Below are 14889 nucleotides of genomic sequence, written 5' to 3'. Positions count from 1 at the left end.
GCTCGCCTTGATCATTCAGTTTTGGTTGTTTGTACCGGCAACTAAAGTTTTTAACCGCTCCAGCTTGATCACATCCACGGCACCCACGTCGTCATCCAGCAGGAACCGTTTCCGCTCAAAAAAGTCCAACTACTTCTCCTTCTCCTCACTATTCTTCCCCATTCCTCCTCCGTAGTCTTATCGTACACCTCACTCCTATTCTTGGTCTGCTCACGCTGCTTCTGCTTGACCCATTCGATTTCCTTCTCCGTGTCCGAACCGGACAATTCGTACGTCGGTGGCTGTTCCGCGTCCTCCAAGATCGCCACATCGTCCAGATCGTAATGCGCCATTACTTCCTCGTCCGTTCCCTTACGGGGAGAGGGATCTTTCACCGGACAATCCCGTTTGAGCGGATCCTGTTTTGGCCGGCGCGCTTCGTCCACGATTTCATCCGCCGAGTCCGAGCGCTCCGCATCGTCCGAATAGAGGGTGAACTCCCATGGCCAGCGCCTGATTCCGTAGGTTGGCCCGTTCCGGATTTTGAGTCCCGCTAATCATGAGCACCACCTTTTCAAACAAATCGTTTATTGACTTGTACGTCACCGGCTTTCGCTTCCACTCTTCATCTTCTTCCTGATCTTGATCCTTGTCCAACTTTGGCTTCTTGATGTCGGATGTTCTGTCCGGACTGGCAGAGCTCTTCTTCTCCGACGAAGTTTCCGGTTTGTCAAAGAAAAAGTTCTTGAACTTGGTCGCCGACGTTGCTCGCGTTCCTCCTTGGCTTCCTTTTCACGATGCTTCCGGGCGCGATCTTCGGCCAGCTTGTGATCCAGCATTTCGTTTGGCTTGTCGTCGTCCTTGTCGTACAGCAGGGCGTCCCGGTTGCGGTTCCAAGGCTTCTTCCTTCTCGTCATTGTCGTCAAAGAGTCGTGACTTCGGCTTTGGCGTGATTTGGCCATCATTTTGGCTGGTTGTGGAGAGGCCAACGAATTCCGGATGGCCGCCGGCGTCGACGCGTCCCGAATCGCGCCGCCATTGACGTTGCTAACCTGGCCGGAGTCGTTGCGGGTTTATTCGCGACGGGTTGCGAGTCCGCACCGAATCCGAGCTTCCCTCGACCGAACCGGAAGATTCCTCCTGGAGCTTAAACCTCCCAAGTTGAAGCACCTTCGAAGGCTCCTTCTTCTGAACCTCCTGAATCAAATAACCTTCACCAAATCCCACCACTCCTTGGCCACCGGCTCGACCAGTTCCTTCGCCGTGAAGTATCGCACCCGGCCGCTGTTGATCGAGTTGCGGCTCTCGATAAGACTGCTTCTGGAAGTAAAACATAAAAATTTTAATATTATATATATTAATAGCGGTTAAGACAAAACAAAAACAAACTGAACCAAAATCAGAACTATTTATTGATTGATTGATTGCAAGGGTGAAAAGGCATTACCAACATCGACAGAATCTTGATGACACAAGTCTTGGAGGAAGGAATTGACCAGAAATGCCCGATTTTCCAAATTTTCAGCTAAAATAATTATTGCAGTTTGGCAGCAAAAGACCAATGTTGGTTTCGTTTTTGTTTGCAAACAACATCGTGTTTGTCCCTGGGACTAACACGATTCCAAAACAAAACATCCCAGTTTCCAAATTGGACCTTAGCAGCAAAGGTCTATCAGGATTTTAAAAACAAACAAGGTATCATTGACATTGGCCTTTTGGAAAATATTTTTTTTTTCATACAAAAATCGAACTTTTAATACTATTTTTGATATGTTGCGATAGATTAAGACACTAAGCATCGTTTGCAGAGAAAATGTGGTTTGTTTACATTTTCGACTTAGGGCCTTTTACATTGTTTTGCTTGAAATGCGTTTTTCTCAAAACGCATGGTTTGTACATGATGCTTTTTGAAATGTTGGCATCGAAATAGGGTTTGTTTACCTTGTGTTGGCAGATAAAGTGTAGATAGAACCCTTTTATGATGGGTACTTCGGATTTTGAGTGTAGTGTGTTACAAACTCATATTAAATGAGTAGTTTATTGCTAGCGTGTGATAATAAATGCTTGTTGTTTATATTTTGTCTGACAATTTTATTTTAAAATGTTTTAAATTTGATTAAAAAAATAAGACCCGATGGCTAACACAAGTTTAATGTCCCCGATTATGTGCCGTGTTTGCATGAAGTCTGATTGTCCCTTGTTTTCACCGTACGAACCTTCCCCAGGCGGATATTTACCTTTTGATTTGATAGCTTCTTTAGCGCAAGTTGAGGTTTGTTGCAATGTTTAAAAGTTGATTAAACATTACTAATTTGAAAACAAATATTTGTTGGATAAGTTTAGATCACCAAAGATGACGAGCTTCCACAACTAATTTGCAGCAGCTGCTTGAATGACTTGGAGATTACGAATAAACTGATAACAACCTGCAAAGCTTCTGATTCTCTTTTGAGGCAACGGCTTTCTGCGGATAAAGGGTATTTTGAGAGAGTTTGGTGGAAATAATGTTTTAAAATACTTTAAATTTCTAGCATGTTTTCACCACACGAATACCACGTGATTGAAGCAATTAACGAAGTAGAAGTAATAAATGAATCTGAGGAAAGTGACGATGCTGTGTCCGTACCGGATGCTCCTATAGAGCTGCTGGACATTGATGATATCATCGAGGAAGAAACGTTCGATTCTGATGAGCCGATCATTCAAGACGATATCAACACTTCCTTCCACGTGGACGACCTGATATTAACCGACCCGGTGGTTCAAACCTTCGATGGTCATCGTACGCAATGCTGCGGCTGTGCGGAGAAGTTCGATTCCAGCGAGCAACTGGAGCTCCATTCAAATGAATGCCACCTTCCGGAACGTGCAATATCCGGTCCCGCGCCGGTTGGTTTGATCGAGTGCACCATCTGCTACCAACTGTTTTCCGGCACTTCGTACCTGGACTCCCGGCATCAGCTTCCGGCGTTTCGGGATCGCCTCGTGTCCGCCGAGTTTCCCGAAGTCGTTCAATGCTGCTCGTGCGAAACACTTGGCTCCGGATCGGAAGAAATGCGGCAGCATTCGTCGCTGCACTTGGACGAGAAGGTGCCGGATGATCCGATGAAACCGTTCGAGTGCGAGTTTTGCTTCAAGCGGTTCAATTTGCAGACGCGTTTGGTTGTTCATCAAAGATTTAGCTTCAGTTATAAAAAGTTTGTAAAGGCGAAGAGACGCGGTTGTGCGGCGACCAAGAAACGGAACGAGATCGAGCGGAAAACGGCGGGTCGAAAGTGCTGCGGATGTTCGGCCAAGTTTCCGTCGGAAGATTCGCTCAAGCAGCACTCGCAGATGCACCACGAGCTTTATCGCCGGAATCAGCCGGACCGGTACAATCCGTTCGAGTGTGAGATTTGTTTCAGGCAATTTCCGACGGCGGCGCGGCTTGAGCACCACAAAATGGTTCCGTACGCTCGCGTCCATCAGTGTAAGCTGTGTGAGCGGAGTTTCGTCTCGGCGCTGCTCTTGGCCAAGCATGTGCAGAGCCACAGCCGGAAGCCGGGAGAGGGAGAAAGGGTTCAGGAGAGATCCGGTGCGGAAGTTCAGTGCGACGAGTGCGGACAAATGTTGAAGAATAAACACTACCTCAAACGACACCGGAAGTGTCAGCACTCCCAGGAGAAGGTGTTTAGCTGCAGCATCTGCCACCGGAATTTCAAGTGGAAGCACACGCTCTCGGTAGGTTTTAAAACGGTTTCGGATGTTGAACTTTGGTTATATAATTTTTTTTCAGGTTCACCTGAGAGTTCACACAAACGAGCGACCGTTTAGCTGTTCGTACTGCGAGCGGAAATTTGCCCACCTTACGGACAAGAATCGGCACGAGCTAACCCACAGCGGCCAGTTTCCGTTGCGATGTTCCGTGTGCGACAAGGGGTTTCCAGCTGGGCGGCGAAAGCAGCTTGACAAGCACATGCAGCTGCACGAAGCCGGCGAGGATTACCCGCTGCGGTGCCGGTTCTGCGATCGAACGTTTACGAAACTGTTCCAGCGCGACCGCCATCAGGCCACCCACGTGGCAAGTGAGACGGAATAAAACGATTTTTGTTTGGAGGAATTCACTTTATGCGAAAATGCTTGCTTAATTCACTTTACTACACATCATTACCGTTGACTTGATATTGATCTTCATTTAAAACAATGAATAAGTTGAGTTATGGTTTGAAATACGATCGCGTCCTGCTTCTGCCAGCGCTGGTCATCCTATCCGCTAGATTACCATTAGAATATTACACATTTAGTACACATTAATGAACAGCTAAGAAAAGGAAGGATATGCCGCGCCATGCTAATCTGGACTGTCGGATTGTTGAGTTTTGTTGACAGCGAATGCTTCAGCGGATCCACCCTCGAGAGCAGATCCACACGCCTAATTTCATTCCTCTTCGGCGCCTTCACTCTCTTCGCCCTCCTCCCCTTCGTTGTCTTCGAACTCTTCGTCCTCGTCATCCGTGCCGCCCTGTGAGTTGCCTGCGTTGCTGGTGCTGCGCTGCTCCGGAACCCCGTGCTCGGCCACAAAACTTTCATACTCGGCCCGCGATTGCTCCTCCAGCTCGTCCACGTTGGTCAGCTCGACCCGCACCTGTTTGGACTGTTCGATGCAGCGCACCTTCACCTCAATGTACTCGTTGGCACGTTTGTCCTCCCAGCAGGAATACTACAAAGGAGAGAGAATGAGAATCGATTAGGCCAACTCTCTCAACCGTGACCGCCTTTCCAAACTCACCACCATCGACGAGTTAAACTGGGGCAGTTCCGTGTCCACCGTCTTGTCACGCAGATACTTTTGCAGCAAGCTGGAACCGTCGCGGCGCCACAGACAAACCTGCGGATTTTTGACGATTCCGTCCTTGAGATCACCCTTGAAGATGTGCAGATTGAGGAAGCCGAACTTGTCCGGGAAACTCTTTAGAGGCGTGACCACCTTGCGCTGCAGTGGAACCGGCTTTGGAGAAGCCACCGCCGAGGTCGTCGGTTCCGCTTTGATTACCGTCGTGACCGACGTGTGGCCTCCGTCCTGATCTGCTTTCTTGGACTGCAAATGAATAATCATCCATAACTTAAATCGATCCTCAACCAACGCACCTCACCGTTTGCTTAACCTTCTTGGCCAGCGGCGGCTTCACCGCTTCCGGTTCACTATAATCCTCCTCCGCCTCCTCTTCCTCCTGCTCGCTCACCTCCGGTTCCTCCTCGTCCGAGCTGGGAGCTTTTTTCTTGTTGGACCTCCGAGCTGTCGCCGATGGTTTGCGACCACCACGGCCGCCACGCTTTCTCCCCCCTCCTCCCCCATTCTTTCCGGCGGACCCTCGGGGCGGAGACGACTTTTTGCCGGCTCGACCGGCGGCTGGACTTGCCTTTAGCTTTTTCGTCTTGGGCTCTCCCTTGGCCGGCTGCCAGTCCTCTTCCGAGTCTTCAAAGTCCGACTCGTCGTCAAAGTCTGACCCCTCCAGCTGGGTCGTCACCATCTCCGTTCGGCTTCGCATGGCTGGCCTGGTGGTTCCGGAAGCTGCTACCTGTGTGGGAGGAAGTTACGTTAAGCCGGAACTGTCCACAAGTAGTGTAAACAGTTTCATACTTACAGGATGCTAAAAATCGACGCGGTTGCAGACTTCTGCGGGGCGAAAAGCCAAAGTGGCCGAATGCGCTGCAAATCACTTTGTAAAATGCGGAATATTTTCTTATTCTTTGGGAAAAATTCGGCAAGAATTTTTGACGACTGATTCGAGCAACGCGCAGAACCGGACTTTGGTTTGCTTGGTTGTTTGCTGTGCACAGCGAAAAAGAAAAGTATTGGAATCTTGAAATATCAATCAAAGAATCAGTTTAAGAAAATAATTTGAATAAGTTTAAAAAAAAACTAGCAAAATATGAAAAGACTGCGAAGTCACAATCAGGTAAAATACTTTTGGAATTTTGGCTTTTAAAATAATTTTCTACAAAAAAATCCAAAACGCACTGATGAGTGGATTTGAAAATGTCATTTGAAAACAAACACAGGGTGCCTCAAAAGTTGGTGACAGCGCTCAACACACTAATTTAGTTTTAGTCATTGAATTTGTAAATTGTAATAGTTCTACCAATGATACGGTAAACAGGAGTTACTAAATTAAGGAAGAATTATGATATTTTGTAAATTTGATTTCGTCTGTGAGAAGTGTGTGTAATGTTGGCTGTTTGAAAATAGACGAGCTTTTGGAAGTATCAACCAAATTTAAGCTTGAGTTCGGTTTCGAGTGGTGAGACGTTTCTATGACACGAATGAAATGACCCATAACATAAAATATTATAATAAAATCATCAAAACTTCAAACTATCGTGTAAATCTTGGGTGAGTTTTCAAAAAGCCGTAAGAGCCACCGTGACCTCCGACAGTAATTATCGTGTTTCTCCAAATTGTAAGAAAATTTCATTCATTTTAGCTCAGGGCACTTGAAAGACGTTTTTTTGTTAGAAGCTCAAATACCAAATAGTTTATGTTGAGCGTGTAAACGTTGTTGATGCCCTAATCGAAATCTCATACGCCCTTTTTAAAAGTCACTTTTTGTCAGTTGCACGCTTACCAAATAAAACCAAAAAAATGGTAATTATCATGATTTTTCGAGTTCAACTCGAATAACACTTTTTTTGGTAAAGTGGGTCGAACTGGCAAAATCATGATTTTCATGATTTGGCGAGTTCGAGCGTGGGGAAATATTTCACTGGATCAAATCTGTTCGGATGTTGCCTATTTTCGGGCGCTTTCTGGTTTTTCTTGAGGGTTGGGAATTGAAATAATTTTAGTTATAAACTAAAATAAAACCACAACGGCCACAACCACCACAACCATTATTTATTAATATGTAAAATAGTACAGCAATGAAAACACAATAAGTTTTTTTTTCTTTAAATGGTGCTTATAGAAAATTTAGGTCGCTTCAAATGTCCCCGGCATCAGAGTAGTTCGCGCAGTCAAGCCGAGCAGTCTCCCAGCAATCCTTCAAGTTCCTTCTCACGCAGGCGTCGGAGCGAGTGCCCTCGGCCAGCACTTGCTCGAGACGGTTCGAGCGTTGGATCAGCTCGCGATCTGTTACGACCTGGTTCACGATGACGGTGCGGCTCGTTCCGTTGGACGTGTCCAGCTTGCCGCCGAACTGTGAGGGGTTGAAAATGTTAGGTTTTGTTTTGTGAAAGTTTATGATGGCGACTCACCCCAAAGCACGCTCCCACCGGTCGCTTCAGATCGTTGCAGGTAGGCTGCGGCTGTCCTGCGAACGGATGAACCGGCTCGTGCTCGATGCTGTCCACTCCGGGGAACGAATCAGCTATTTTGTTCACCATCTGCACCTGGGCGTGAGCTCCGCCGTTGGTCGAATAAACGGTTACGTTGCCGTCGAAGCTGGGACCGGCGATGAGCATCGGGTTGCGCGGACACCAGGCCACGTCAAAGTTCCACTGGTTTTTGGTCGCAAGCTCGGAGAGGATTTTCCCGTTTTGCTCTTCGGAGTTTTGGTTCCAGCAGTAGATTTTGTTGTCTTTGCCGCAGGAAGCGACCAGGTCGAAATCCTTCGGGCACTAGGTCAGACCGAGGACACCCCGCTGGTAGATGTGGAAGGTTTTGGTGGGGGCAGTCGCGTAGCGGAGATCCCACAGTTGAACGGAGGGGGCTTGATCTTCCTCGCTGGCTACCCACAACTGAGTGGCCACTTCCGGGTGCCACTGGACGGCGCGCGCCAACGGATCCGCGATTGGGTGTCGGTCAGTTTGATGATGGGTTCATTCTTGCGGAGATTCCCGATGATACAACGCGAGACCCTGAACGTCCTCAAACGGCGCACTCGTCTGACTTCCCACCAGCTTCAGATTTGAGCTCACCCTGGATGATCTTCGAGTTGAACTTGTTGCACGCGACGTTCTCCTCTGGCCACAGCGCTCCACGGTAAGGCAATTGCGTCGAGGCCGTCTTTTCCGTGATCGCGTCCAGCAGATGATCCCAATCGAGGATTCCCGACAGACGAACTACGCTCAGCAGCTGTTCTACTGTCTTCAACGAAAAGCGAACTTTGGATACGACGTTGTCGACGTTCCTTCCGTCAGCGTTGCACTTGCACCTGTCGTACACGGCCCGAAAGATCTGCACCTCAGTACAGATGGAGTCGATTTGGCCTAAAAAAAAGAAGGTTAGTTGCAGATAAACTTAATCAAGAAAAAGTTTTACCAGTTTGAGGGTGGTCGATTCCAGAATGCGTACTTGGTAGGGAGTCCGGAACGCGTACTTGATAGGGACGAGGGATCCATCGCAAATGGTGATAAAAATAATACGAAAGGACGGGCGGTTCAGCGAACCCCGTCGCACACCTGTGATGCGGCGATGTTGTCGTTCGGCCAGTCCGGCCCAAGGCACATCCATGCTGGAATCGAAAAGATCTTCGGGAAGTAAGGTCTTGCAAGGTATTCGTATTTTTCTGAAATTTCCTAAAAAATAAAAAAAAGTCAAACTTAGTGTAACCCTAGGTTTAACCCATAAAAATCCATCCAACGCCTAACCGATAGCTCTTCCCATTTTTGCCGAAACCTGTCCAACGGTGGAAAGAATTCTCCGAACCCTTTCGCCAACATTGGAAGGCAATCCGTCCACCGGCAGACGGATTCCTCTTGCATCCTTGTGCCGTATTCCGTCCACCGGTGGACCGAACTTTTCCACCAACATTGGAAGGCAATCCGTCTACCGGCGGACGGACTCCTCTTGCGTCCTTGTCCAGTAATCCGTCCACAGGTGGACCGAACCTTTTCGTCAACATTGGAAGGCAATTTGTCCACTGGCGGACGGATTCCTCTTGCATCCTTGTGCCGTATTCCGTCCACCGGTGGACCGAACTTTTTCACCAACATTGGATGGCAATCCGTCCACCGGTGGACGGATTCCTCTTGCAAAACCTTGTGCAGGCAATCCGTCCACCGGCGGACGGATTCCTCTTGCAAAACCTTTCCCCCAACATTTGCAGGCAATCCGTCTACCGGCGGACAGATTCCTCTTGCAAAACCTTGTCCAGTAATCCGTCCGCCGGTGGACGGAACTTTTTCGCCAACATCGACACGTAATCCGTCTACCGGCGGACGGATTCCTCTCACAAAACCATTTCCCCAACATTTGCAGGCAATCCGTCCACCGGTGGACGGATTCCTCTTGAAAAACCTTGTCCAGTAATCAGTCCACCGGTGAACGAAACTTTTTCGCCAACATCGACGGGTAATCCGTCCACCGGCGGACGGATTCCTCTTGCAAAACCTTGTCCAGTAATCCGTCCGCCGGTGGACGGAACTTTTTCGCCAACATCGACGGGTAATCCGTCCACCGGCGGACGGATTCCTCTTGCAAAACCATTTCCTCAACATTTGCAGGCAATCCGTCCACCGGTGGACGGATTCCTCTTGAAAAACCTTGTCCAGTAATCAGTCCACCGGTGAACGAAACTTTTTCGCCAACATCGACGGGTAATCCGTCCACCGGCGGACGGATTCCTCTTGCAAAACCTTTCCCCCAACATTTGCAGGAAATCCGTCTACCGGCGGACAGATTCCTCTTGCAAAACCTTGTCCAGTAATCCGTCCGCCGGTGGACGGAACTTTTTCGCCAACATCGACGGATAATCCGTCCACCGGCGGACGGATTCCTCTTGCAAAACCTTTCCCCCAACATTTGCAGGCAATCCGTCTACCGGCGGACAGATTCCTCTTGCAAAACCTTTCCCCCAACATTTTCAGGCAATCCGTCTACCGGCGGACAGATTCCTCTTGCAGAACCTTGTCCAGTACTCCGTCCGCCGGTGGACGGAACTTTTTCGCCAACATCGACAAGTAATCCGTCCACCGGCGGACAGATTCCTCTCACAAAACCTTGTGCCGTAATCCGTCCACCGATGGACCGAACTTTTTCGCCAACACTGGAAGGGAATCCGTCCACCGGTGGACGGATTCCTCTTACATTCTTGTCCAGTAATCCGTCCTTTTCGCCACGAAAAATCCATCCGTTTTACTTACCTGAAAATCAACCCGAAGCTCCGGAGCACAAAAACAAACTAACAATAAATAAATATTTAGGACGAAACGTTTCAACCGAAATTCAAAAATTTCGCTAAGTCCAAAATCGCACTTTTGGGAGTTCGCTTAACTGAACTCGTTTTTTGGCGATTTTTACCATTTTTCGAGTTCGCGAAATCACACTTTTTTGAGTTCGTTTAAGCGAACTGTCAAAAGTGCGATTTCTGAACTCCCAAAAGTGCGATTTTCAGTAACCGTGTGCAGCGGATTTGTCAACAATCAAACACAAATACACAAATACACAAATATATTTATTTTTTCAGGGAATCATAAATAATTTATTTAAGAAAAACCACCGCAAATAACCGGACTAACCAACGATGGACCAGGGAATCTGCCGCGTGTGCATGGACGACGACGGGGAAAACTTCACATCGGTGTTTTCCGACGACGGAGGCAAAATAAACGCCGCGGACATGATTGTCGATTGTGCGGGGGTGAATGTAATATGAATAATTTCTTTTTAAAGTATCAAAATATTGAATAACATTTATTTTAAGGTTGCCAAAGACGACGGCATGCCGGAAATGATATGCAACGAGTGTCTGTGTGCCATCCGGGAAGCGCACAAAATTCGCTCCAAGTGTCGAAACACGGACAGGAAGCTGCGCAAGATTCTCAACCTGGGAGCGGGGAAAGCTCCTGCAGGGAAGGAAGCTGGACCGGTTATCCTGCATGAGATTGCAACACAAACTGAAATGGTGCAGGAGAGTCCGCCGGAGGAACCGCAGATTAGCAGTGAGGAGTTATTGCCTATTTTGCCGGAGATTCTGGAAGAACCGGTGATTGAGAAGGAAGAAGAGAACCTGCCGGTTCCGGATTCTGTGGAGCACACCTCAAACGATGCCTATCTTCAGTACGAAGTTGAAGAGTTGCCGGCTGTGTTGGTGAAACAAGAGCACACGCAATCGTTGACGCCGGTCTACGACACGGAGTACCTCGTGGAAGAATTGAAAGAAGGCACTGGAGAAGAACCTGAAGTTGAATCGATCGGACAAACCGACGAGCAACAAGCTCTAAAGCAGTGCGAGGCTGTGTTGGGAGAAGAGGAAAAAGGTGACAAACATTGCATAAAGATCGAAGTTGAAACGCTGGACGAGATGGAGTACGAAAACTACGAAGCAATAGACGAAGATGAAGAGGCTCTTCAGTGTGAAGAACCGGTTGGAGGAACCTGCTCCGAAGAAATTGTCAGCTGCTGCGGTTGTCCATGCGAATTCAAGTCCATGGTGGAACTAAGAGCTCACTCCGAGTTGATACACTTTCCCATAGATGAAGGTACGGGCATATTGGATAACTTCACCTGTGAGATCTGCTACAAGGAGCATTCTACCTTGAAAGCATTTGCCCAACACAAGACAAATCGCTACAACCGAAAGCTGCGAATGTGCGGCGTCTGTCGTATTGTGCTGTCGAATGTGCGCAAAAAGAAACAGCACGAATCGTTGCACAAGAGCCTTCCCGCGGGGTTCCACATCGAGTGTTGCGGTTGTGATCATCCGATTCCTTTCAACCAGTACGGCCTGCACATGGAGCAAATGCATAGGCCGGAAGATCGTGTGGTTACGTCGATGTTTATTTGCGAAATTTGCTTCACGGATTGTGGGACGAAGCAGCAGCTGGAATCGCATCAATCCAAGTTTGAAGCTTTCATACAACAGAACAAACCGGTCAAGCCTGTTTCGTTTGACGACAAGCTCGGCATAGTGTATTCCGATGCCGATGGTAAGCAGCGGTTTGTTTGTGACATTTGCGAAAAGAATTTCTCGACAAAGGGCAATCTTAAATCCCACCGGACTCTGCACGACTCCTCCCAGAAACCGGTGTTCAAATGCACGCTTTGTGTTCCCCAAAGAGACTTTTCCAAAAAGAGCAACTACAACGTCCACATGCTCAGAACGCACTCAACCGAAAGCTTATGTTGCCCAGATTGTGGCAAGAGTTTCAAATGCTCAATAAACCTTAAAACTCACATGAGAGTGCATACCAAGGAGCGGCCTTATCTCTGCGCGTATTGCTCGAAAACCTTCGCACATCTTTCCGACAAACGACGGCACGAAATAACTCACACCCAGAATTACCCGTTCAAATGTGACCGCTGCAGTAAACCCTTCACCAGAAAAACGGTCCTCGAACGACACCAGGAAAGTTGCGGCCATCGGAACAACAGACGGTTTATCGATTCGCTGACATCACACGACAAGCCGCCGCAGCAAGATCCGATCGAGTTTATGCTGCCGACGGGGGTGGTGCCGGAGGCGGACGGCGAACAAACTGAAGAGTGGCCGATGCAAACGCTGGACGAGGGAACATACGAAACGGAAGTCGAGATTGAATAATATCTGAGCGAAATAAAATCTGCTGGCAGGCTAAAAGTGGTGTTTTAGTTGTATTCAATTTTGGAAACTGGCTAGAAAGCCTTCACTGTCCCTATAATGTCCTGTTTCAACAGCATAATTTGCTAAAGTTTGGATGAAAAGCATTTGCTCACATTCTATTTTTCTGGTTTAATGAGTTGAAATTTCCCACAAATATATTCATACACTTGGCACGCGAATCTTAAAAAAAATGGAGACGCACGATTGTTCATCCAATGAAGTTTCGTCAATCTCTCTCTTACAAGTTCAAAGGGGCTTTGGTTTTGTATGTATGAGAGAGCGACACGAGCTTTTCTCTTCGTTGAGATGATTCTCTCTTGCTCTCCAAACTTGAGAGCGCACGAAAGCTTCGATTGGAAACAACCTTGAAATGTCGGCCATTTTGATTTCCCGTTGACGGCTTTCGTCGCGTAGCGACAGCAAGCCCAAAAAAGATCAAGCAACGAACCTTACGAATCTACACTACACTACACTACATCTACAAAATTCTAAGAATTTTCCTTCCTTTTCTTATTAAGTAATCCAATAAACCCGATTACTATATAAGGAAAGGAGCCAAAATTCCTAGAATTTAGGAATTTGGTACTTTTTTTTTATTTCAGTGTATAGCTCAAAACTTTAATGTAAACATAAATAAACATTGAATGATGTTGGATTAATCGCAAATAATTCCAAAGTTATCAAAAGGGGTTAGGGCCAACACGCACCTCTCAAGAAAAGGGGTCAAGAAATGGCTTGAACAAAGGAGAGGAAACGATTTCTTGGGGGTTTTCTTCACCCTCTCTGGCTTGCTTTCGCTGCCGCTGCTGCCCATTTGATTTTTTTCTTGACTGGTTCCTTCCGAAGTGCGTATACGGCTTTAATTTTGTGAATATCTAGAATTATTTTTAAAAAGGTCCTATAAACAAAATTTAATGTTTTCGCTTTTGTATGTTTTTGAAACCGCCTTGAGTGAGGGGTATTTGAAAACTTCTTAAAATAATAGAACAAATCATAGGCAGATTTTACATTTTCATTTATTTTTTCAAGATTTCCGGTAAGAGGCCCGGAAGGAATCCATAGAGCGGTTGCCTGCCTCCGGTGGCAGGCTGGTTACCGATTTAGGAATGGACGCATCCCATTATGGTTAACCTGGGACAGACATTGTAGTAGACCACAATGGACACGTCAAGTACAGTCGTACCTCTATTAATGATTAAACAAAAAAATAACTTGTCAAAAAAGATAGAAAAATTTCTTAGCAAGTATATAATTACACTGTCCAATATAATATTTTCTAAGATATTCTAAAAAATCACTTCTTTGAAATTTCTAAGCGACCGTTTTCCTAATACTGAACGTGACACAATCCTGTCATTCCCTTTAAATAGCAAGCGCAAAGCAAATTTGTCCCACCCAAAAGGTTTCATGTTAAGATTTCACGAAAAAGTGGGATTTCTAGAACAAGGTGTCGTCATCTGGGGCGAATTGAATTTTTTATTCGTTTCGGATAGATCAGAAACAGATTAACAAAAATAGTGCATCAATTTCCTAATTTCAAGCTTCCAAAACCTGCTGTCCCTATTCAGACAGTAGTCCCGATTCGCCTCAGATGACGGTACTAACTTGCTGAATTTGACTGCACCATTAACTCAACAATATTTTTTCATTGAAACTTTTTTTTTTTGAAAAATAATAATTGTTTCAACAGCTCTAGATCCTATAAACATAGGCAATCCAATACCATAAAGAAAATTTTCGAAAAAAATGACCAGAGAAGTTCTAGAACTAGACAGGTGCATACTATTGTTTTTTTTAGCTTTGGCAGAGTTGTTTGTGGGCAGAGTCAGGGCACATAACGTCATGATTCGAATTCCCGGACGCTTCGAAACCCGGACACCTCATCTTGTTTTATCAATTATTTGGATATAAGTTCGCATTATGAATGTCAAAACTGTGTTATTTTTTGTTATTTTTTTTTGTTTGAACGCTGTGGTTCATTTCAAAACAAAAAAATAAAATAAAATTATAAGATTACCAAAAAGGCGAAACATTACACGTGAAATATTTCATAGGCGTCCGAAGCACCGGGAAGGCAAAGCAGAAATTTATGGTTTTGATTTCCTTAAATTTTAGCAAATTTTGATATAAAATATCGATTGTCTTGATGTTAACAGCTTATTTGATATCTAAAGAATGCCATTCACTAACATTTCAGTCCAAATTTGTGCGATTCATTAGCCGGATTCATTAGTGTCCGGAATTCGAAGCAAAAGTGTCCGGATTTCGAATCAGCTTTTATCAGTGTCCGGGATTCGAAGCACAACAAGTCATTTTAATTTTCAAATTCTGATGAAAAATTGTTAGAAAAGACATATTTTGCATGCATTCTATTAAAACTGACTACATCCTGGTGATATTTCTTCATTTC

General features: G+C 46.2%; 4 protein-coding genes and 1 pseudogene across 4 annotated transcripts; 2 read left to right on the top strand and 3 right to left on the bottom strand.

The window, feature by feature from the left end:
* Nucleotides 1-12: 12 nt before the first annotated feature.
* Nucleotides 13-1572, bottom strand: LOC120414718 (uncharacterized; annotated as a pseudogene).
* A 463-nt stretch (nt 1573-2035) lies between these two features.
* On the top strand, nt 2036-4082 carry LOC120414666 (zinc finger protein 184-like). Its single transcript, XM_039575938.2, has 4 exons — nt 2036-2251; nt 2323-2456; nt 2511-3699; nt 3755-4082. The coding sequence occupies exons 1-4, from the start codon at nt 2114-2116 to the stop codon at nt 4055-4057; spliced, it is 1764 nt and encodes a 587-aa protein (XP_039431872.1). The 5' UTR covers nt 2036-2113; the 3' UTR covers nt 4058-4082.
* Nucleotides 4063-5785, bottom strand: LOC120414672 (uncharacterized). Its single transcript, XM_039575954.2, has 4 exons — nt 5604-5785; nt 5124-5537; nt 4748-5056; nt 4063-4678 (listed from the first exon to the last, which is right to left on the bottom strand). The coding sequence occupies exons 2-4, from the start codon at nt 5505-5507 to the stop codon at nt 4397-4399; spliced, it is 975 nt and encodes a 324-aa protein (XP_039431888.1). The 5' UTR covers nt 5508-5537; nt 5604-5785; the 3' UTR covers nt 4063-4396.
* A 1069-nt stretch (nt 5786-6854) lies between these two features.
* Nucleotides 6855-10028, bottom strand: LOC120414681 (uncharacterized). Its single transcript, XM_052706970.1, is given in 10 exon segments — nt 6855-7154; nt 7213-7776; nt 7832-8166; nt 8219-8411; nt 8576-8743; nt 8788-8982; nt 9196-9379; nt 9441-9684; nt 9805-9930; nt 9965-10028. Coding segments are annotated over 10 exon segments (2289 nt in total). The 3' UTR covers nt 6855-6938.
* Nucleotides 10029-10310: 282 nt separating this feature from the next.
* On the top strand, nt 10311-12503 carry LOC120414662 (zinc finger protein 227-like). Its single transcript, XM_039575931.2, has 2 exons — nt 10311-10544; nt 10602-12503. Exons 1-2 carry the CDS (start codon nt 10422-10424, stop codon nt 12438-12440), a joined length of 1962 nt encoding a protein of 653 aa, XP_039431865.1. The 5' UTR covers nt 10311-10421; the 3' UTR covers nt 12441-12503.
* The last annotated feature ends 2386 nt before the right edge of the window (nt 12504-14889 follow it).

The sequence above is a fragment of the Culex pipiens genome, chromosome 2, assembly GCF_016801865.2.
Source record: "Culex pipiens pallens isolate TS chromosome 2, TS_CPP_V2, whole genome shotgun sequence".
Classification (NCBI taxonomy): Eukaryota; Metazoa; Arthropoda; class Insecta; order Diptera; family Culicidae; genus Culex; species Culex pipiens.
Note: the sequence above shows the minus strand (reverse complement) of the source record. Positions and strands in the feature narration are given on the sequence as shown.

Excerpts from the sequence above, each read along its gene's own strand:
- LOC120414666 (XM_039575938.2), top strand. The coding sequence starts at position 2,114 with ATGGCTAACACAAGTTTAATGTCCCCGATTATGTGCCGTGTTTGCATG. Across the intron at positions 2,252-2,322 it reads CTTCTTTAGCGCAAGTTGAG|ATCACCAAAGATGACGAGCT; the intron begins GTTTGTTGCAAT and ends GGATAAGTTTAG. Across the intron at positions 3,700-3,754 it reads AGTGGAAGCACACGCTCTCG|GTTCACCTGAGAGTTCACAC; the intron begins GTAGGTTTTAAA and ends ATTTTTTTTCAG.
- LOC120414672 (XM_039575954.2), bottom strand. The coding sequence starts at position 5,507 with ATGCGAAGCCGAACGGAGATGGTGACGACCCAGCTGGAGGGGTCAGAC. Across the intron at positions 5,057-5,123 it reads AGCCGCCGCTGGCCAAGAAG|TCCAAGAAAGCAGATCAGGA; the intron begins GTTAAGCAAACG and ends ATTCATTTGCAG. Across the intron at positions 4,679-4,747 it reads AGTTTAACTCGTCGATGGTG|TATTCCTGCTGGGAGGACAA; the intron begins GTGAGTTTGGAA and ends TCTCCTTTGTAG.
- LOC120414662 (XM_039575931.2), top strand. The coding sequence starts at position 10,422 with ATGGACCAGGGAATCTGCCGCGTGTGCATGGACGACGACGGGGAAAAC. Across the intron at positions 10,545-10,601 it reads TCGATTGTGCGGGGGTGAAT|GTTGCCAAAGACGACGGCAT; the intron begins GTAATATGAATA and ends ATTTATTTTAAG.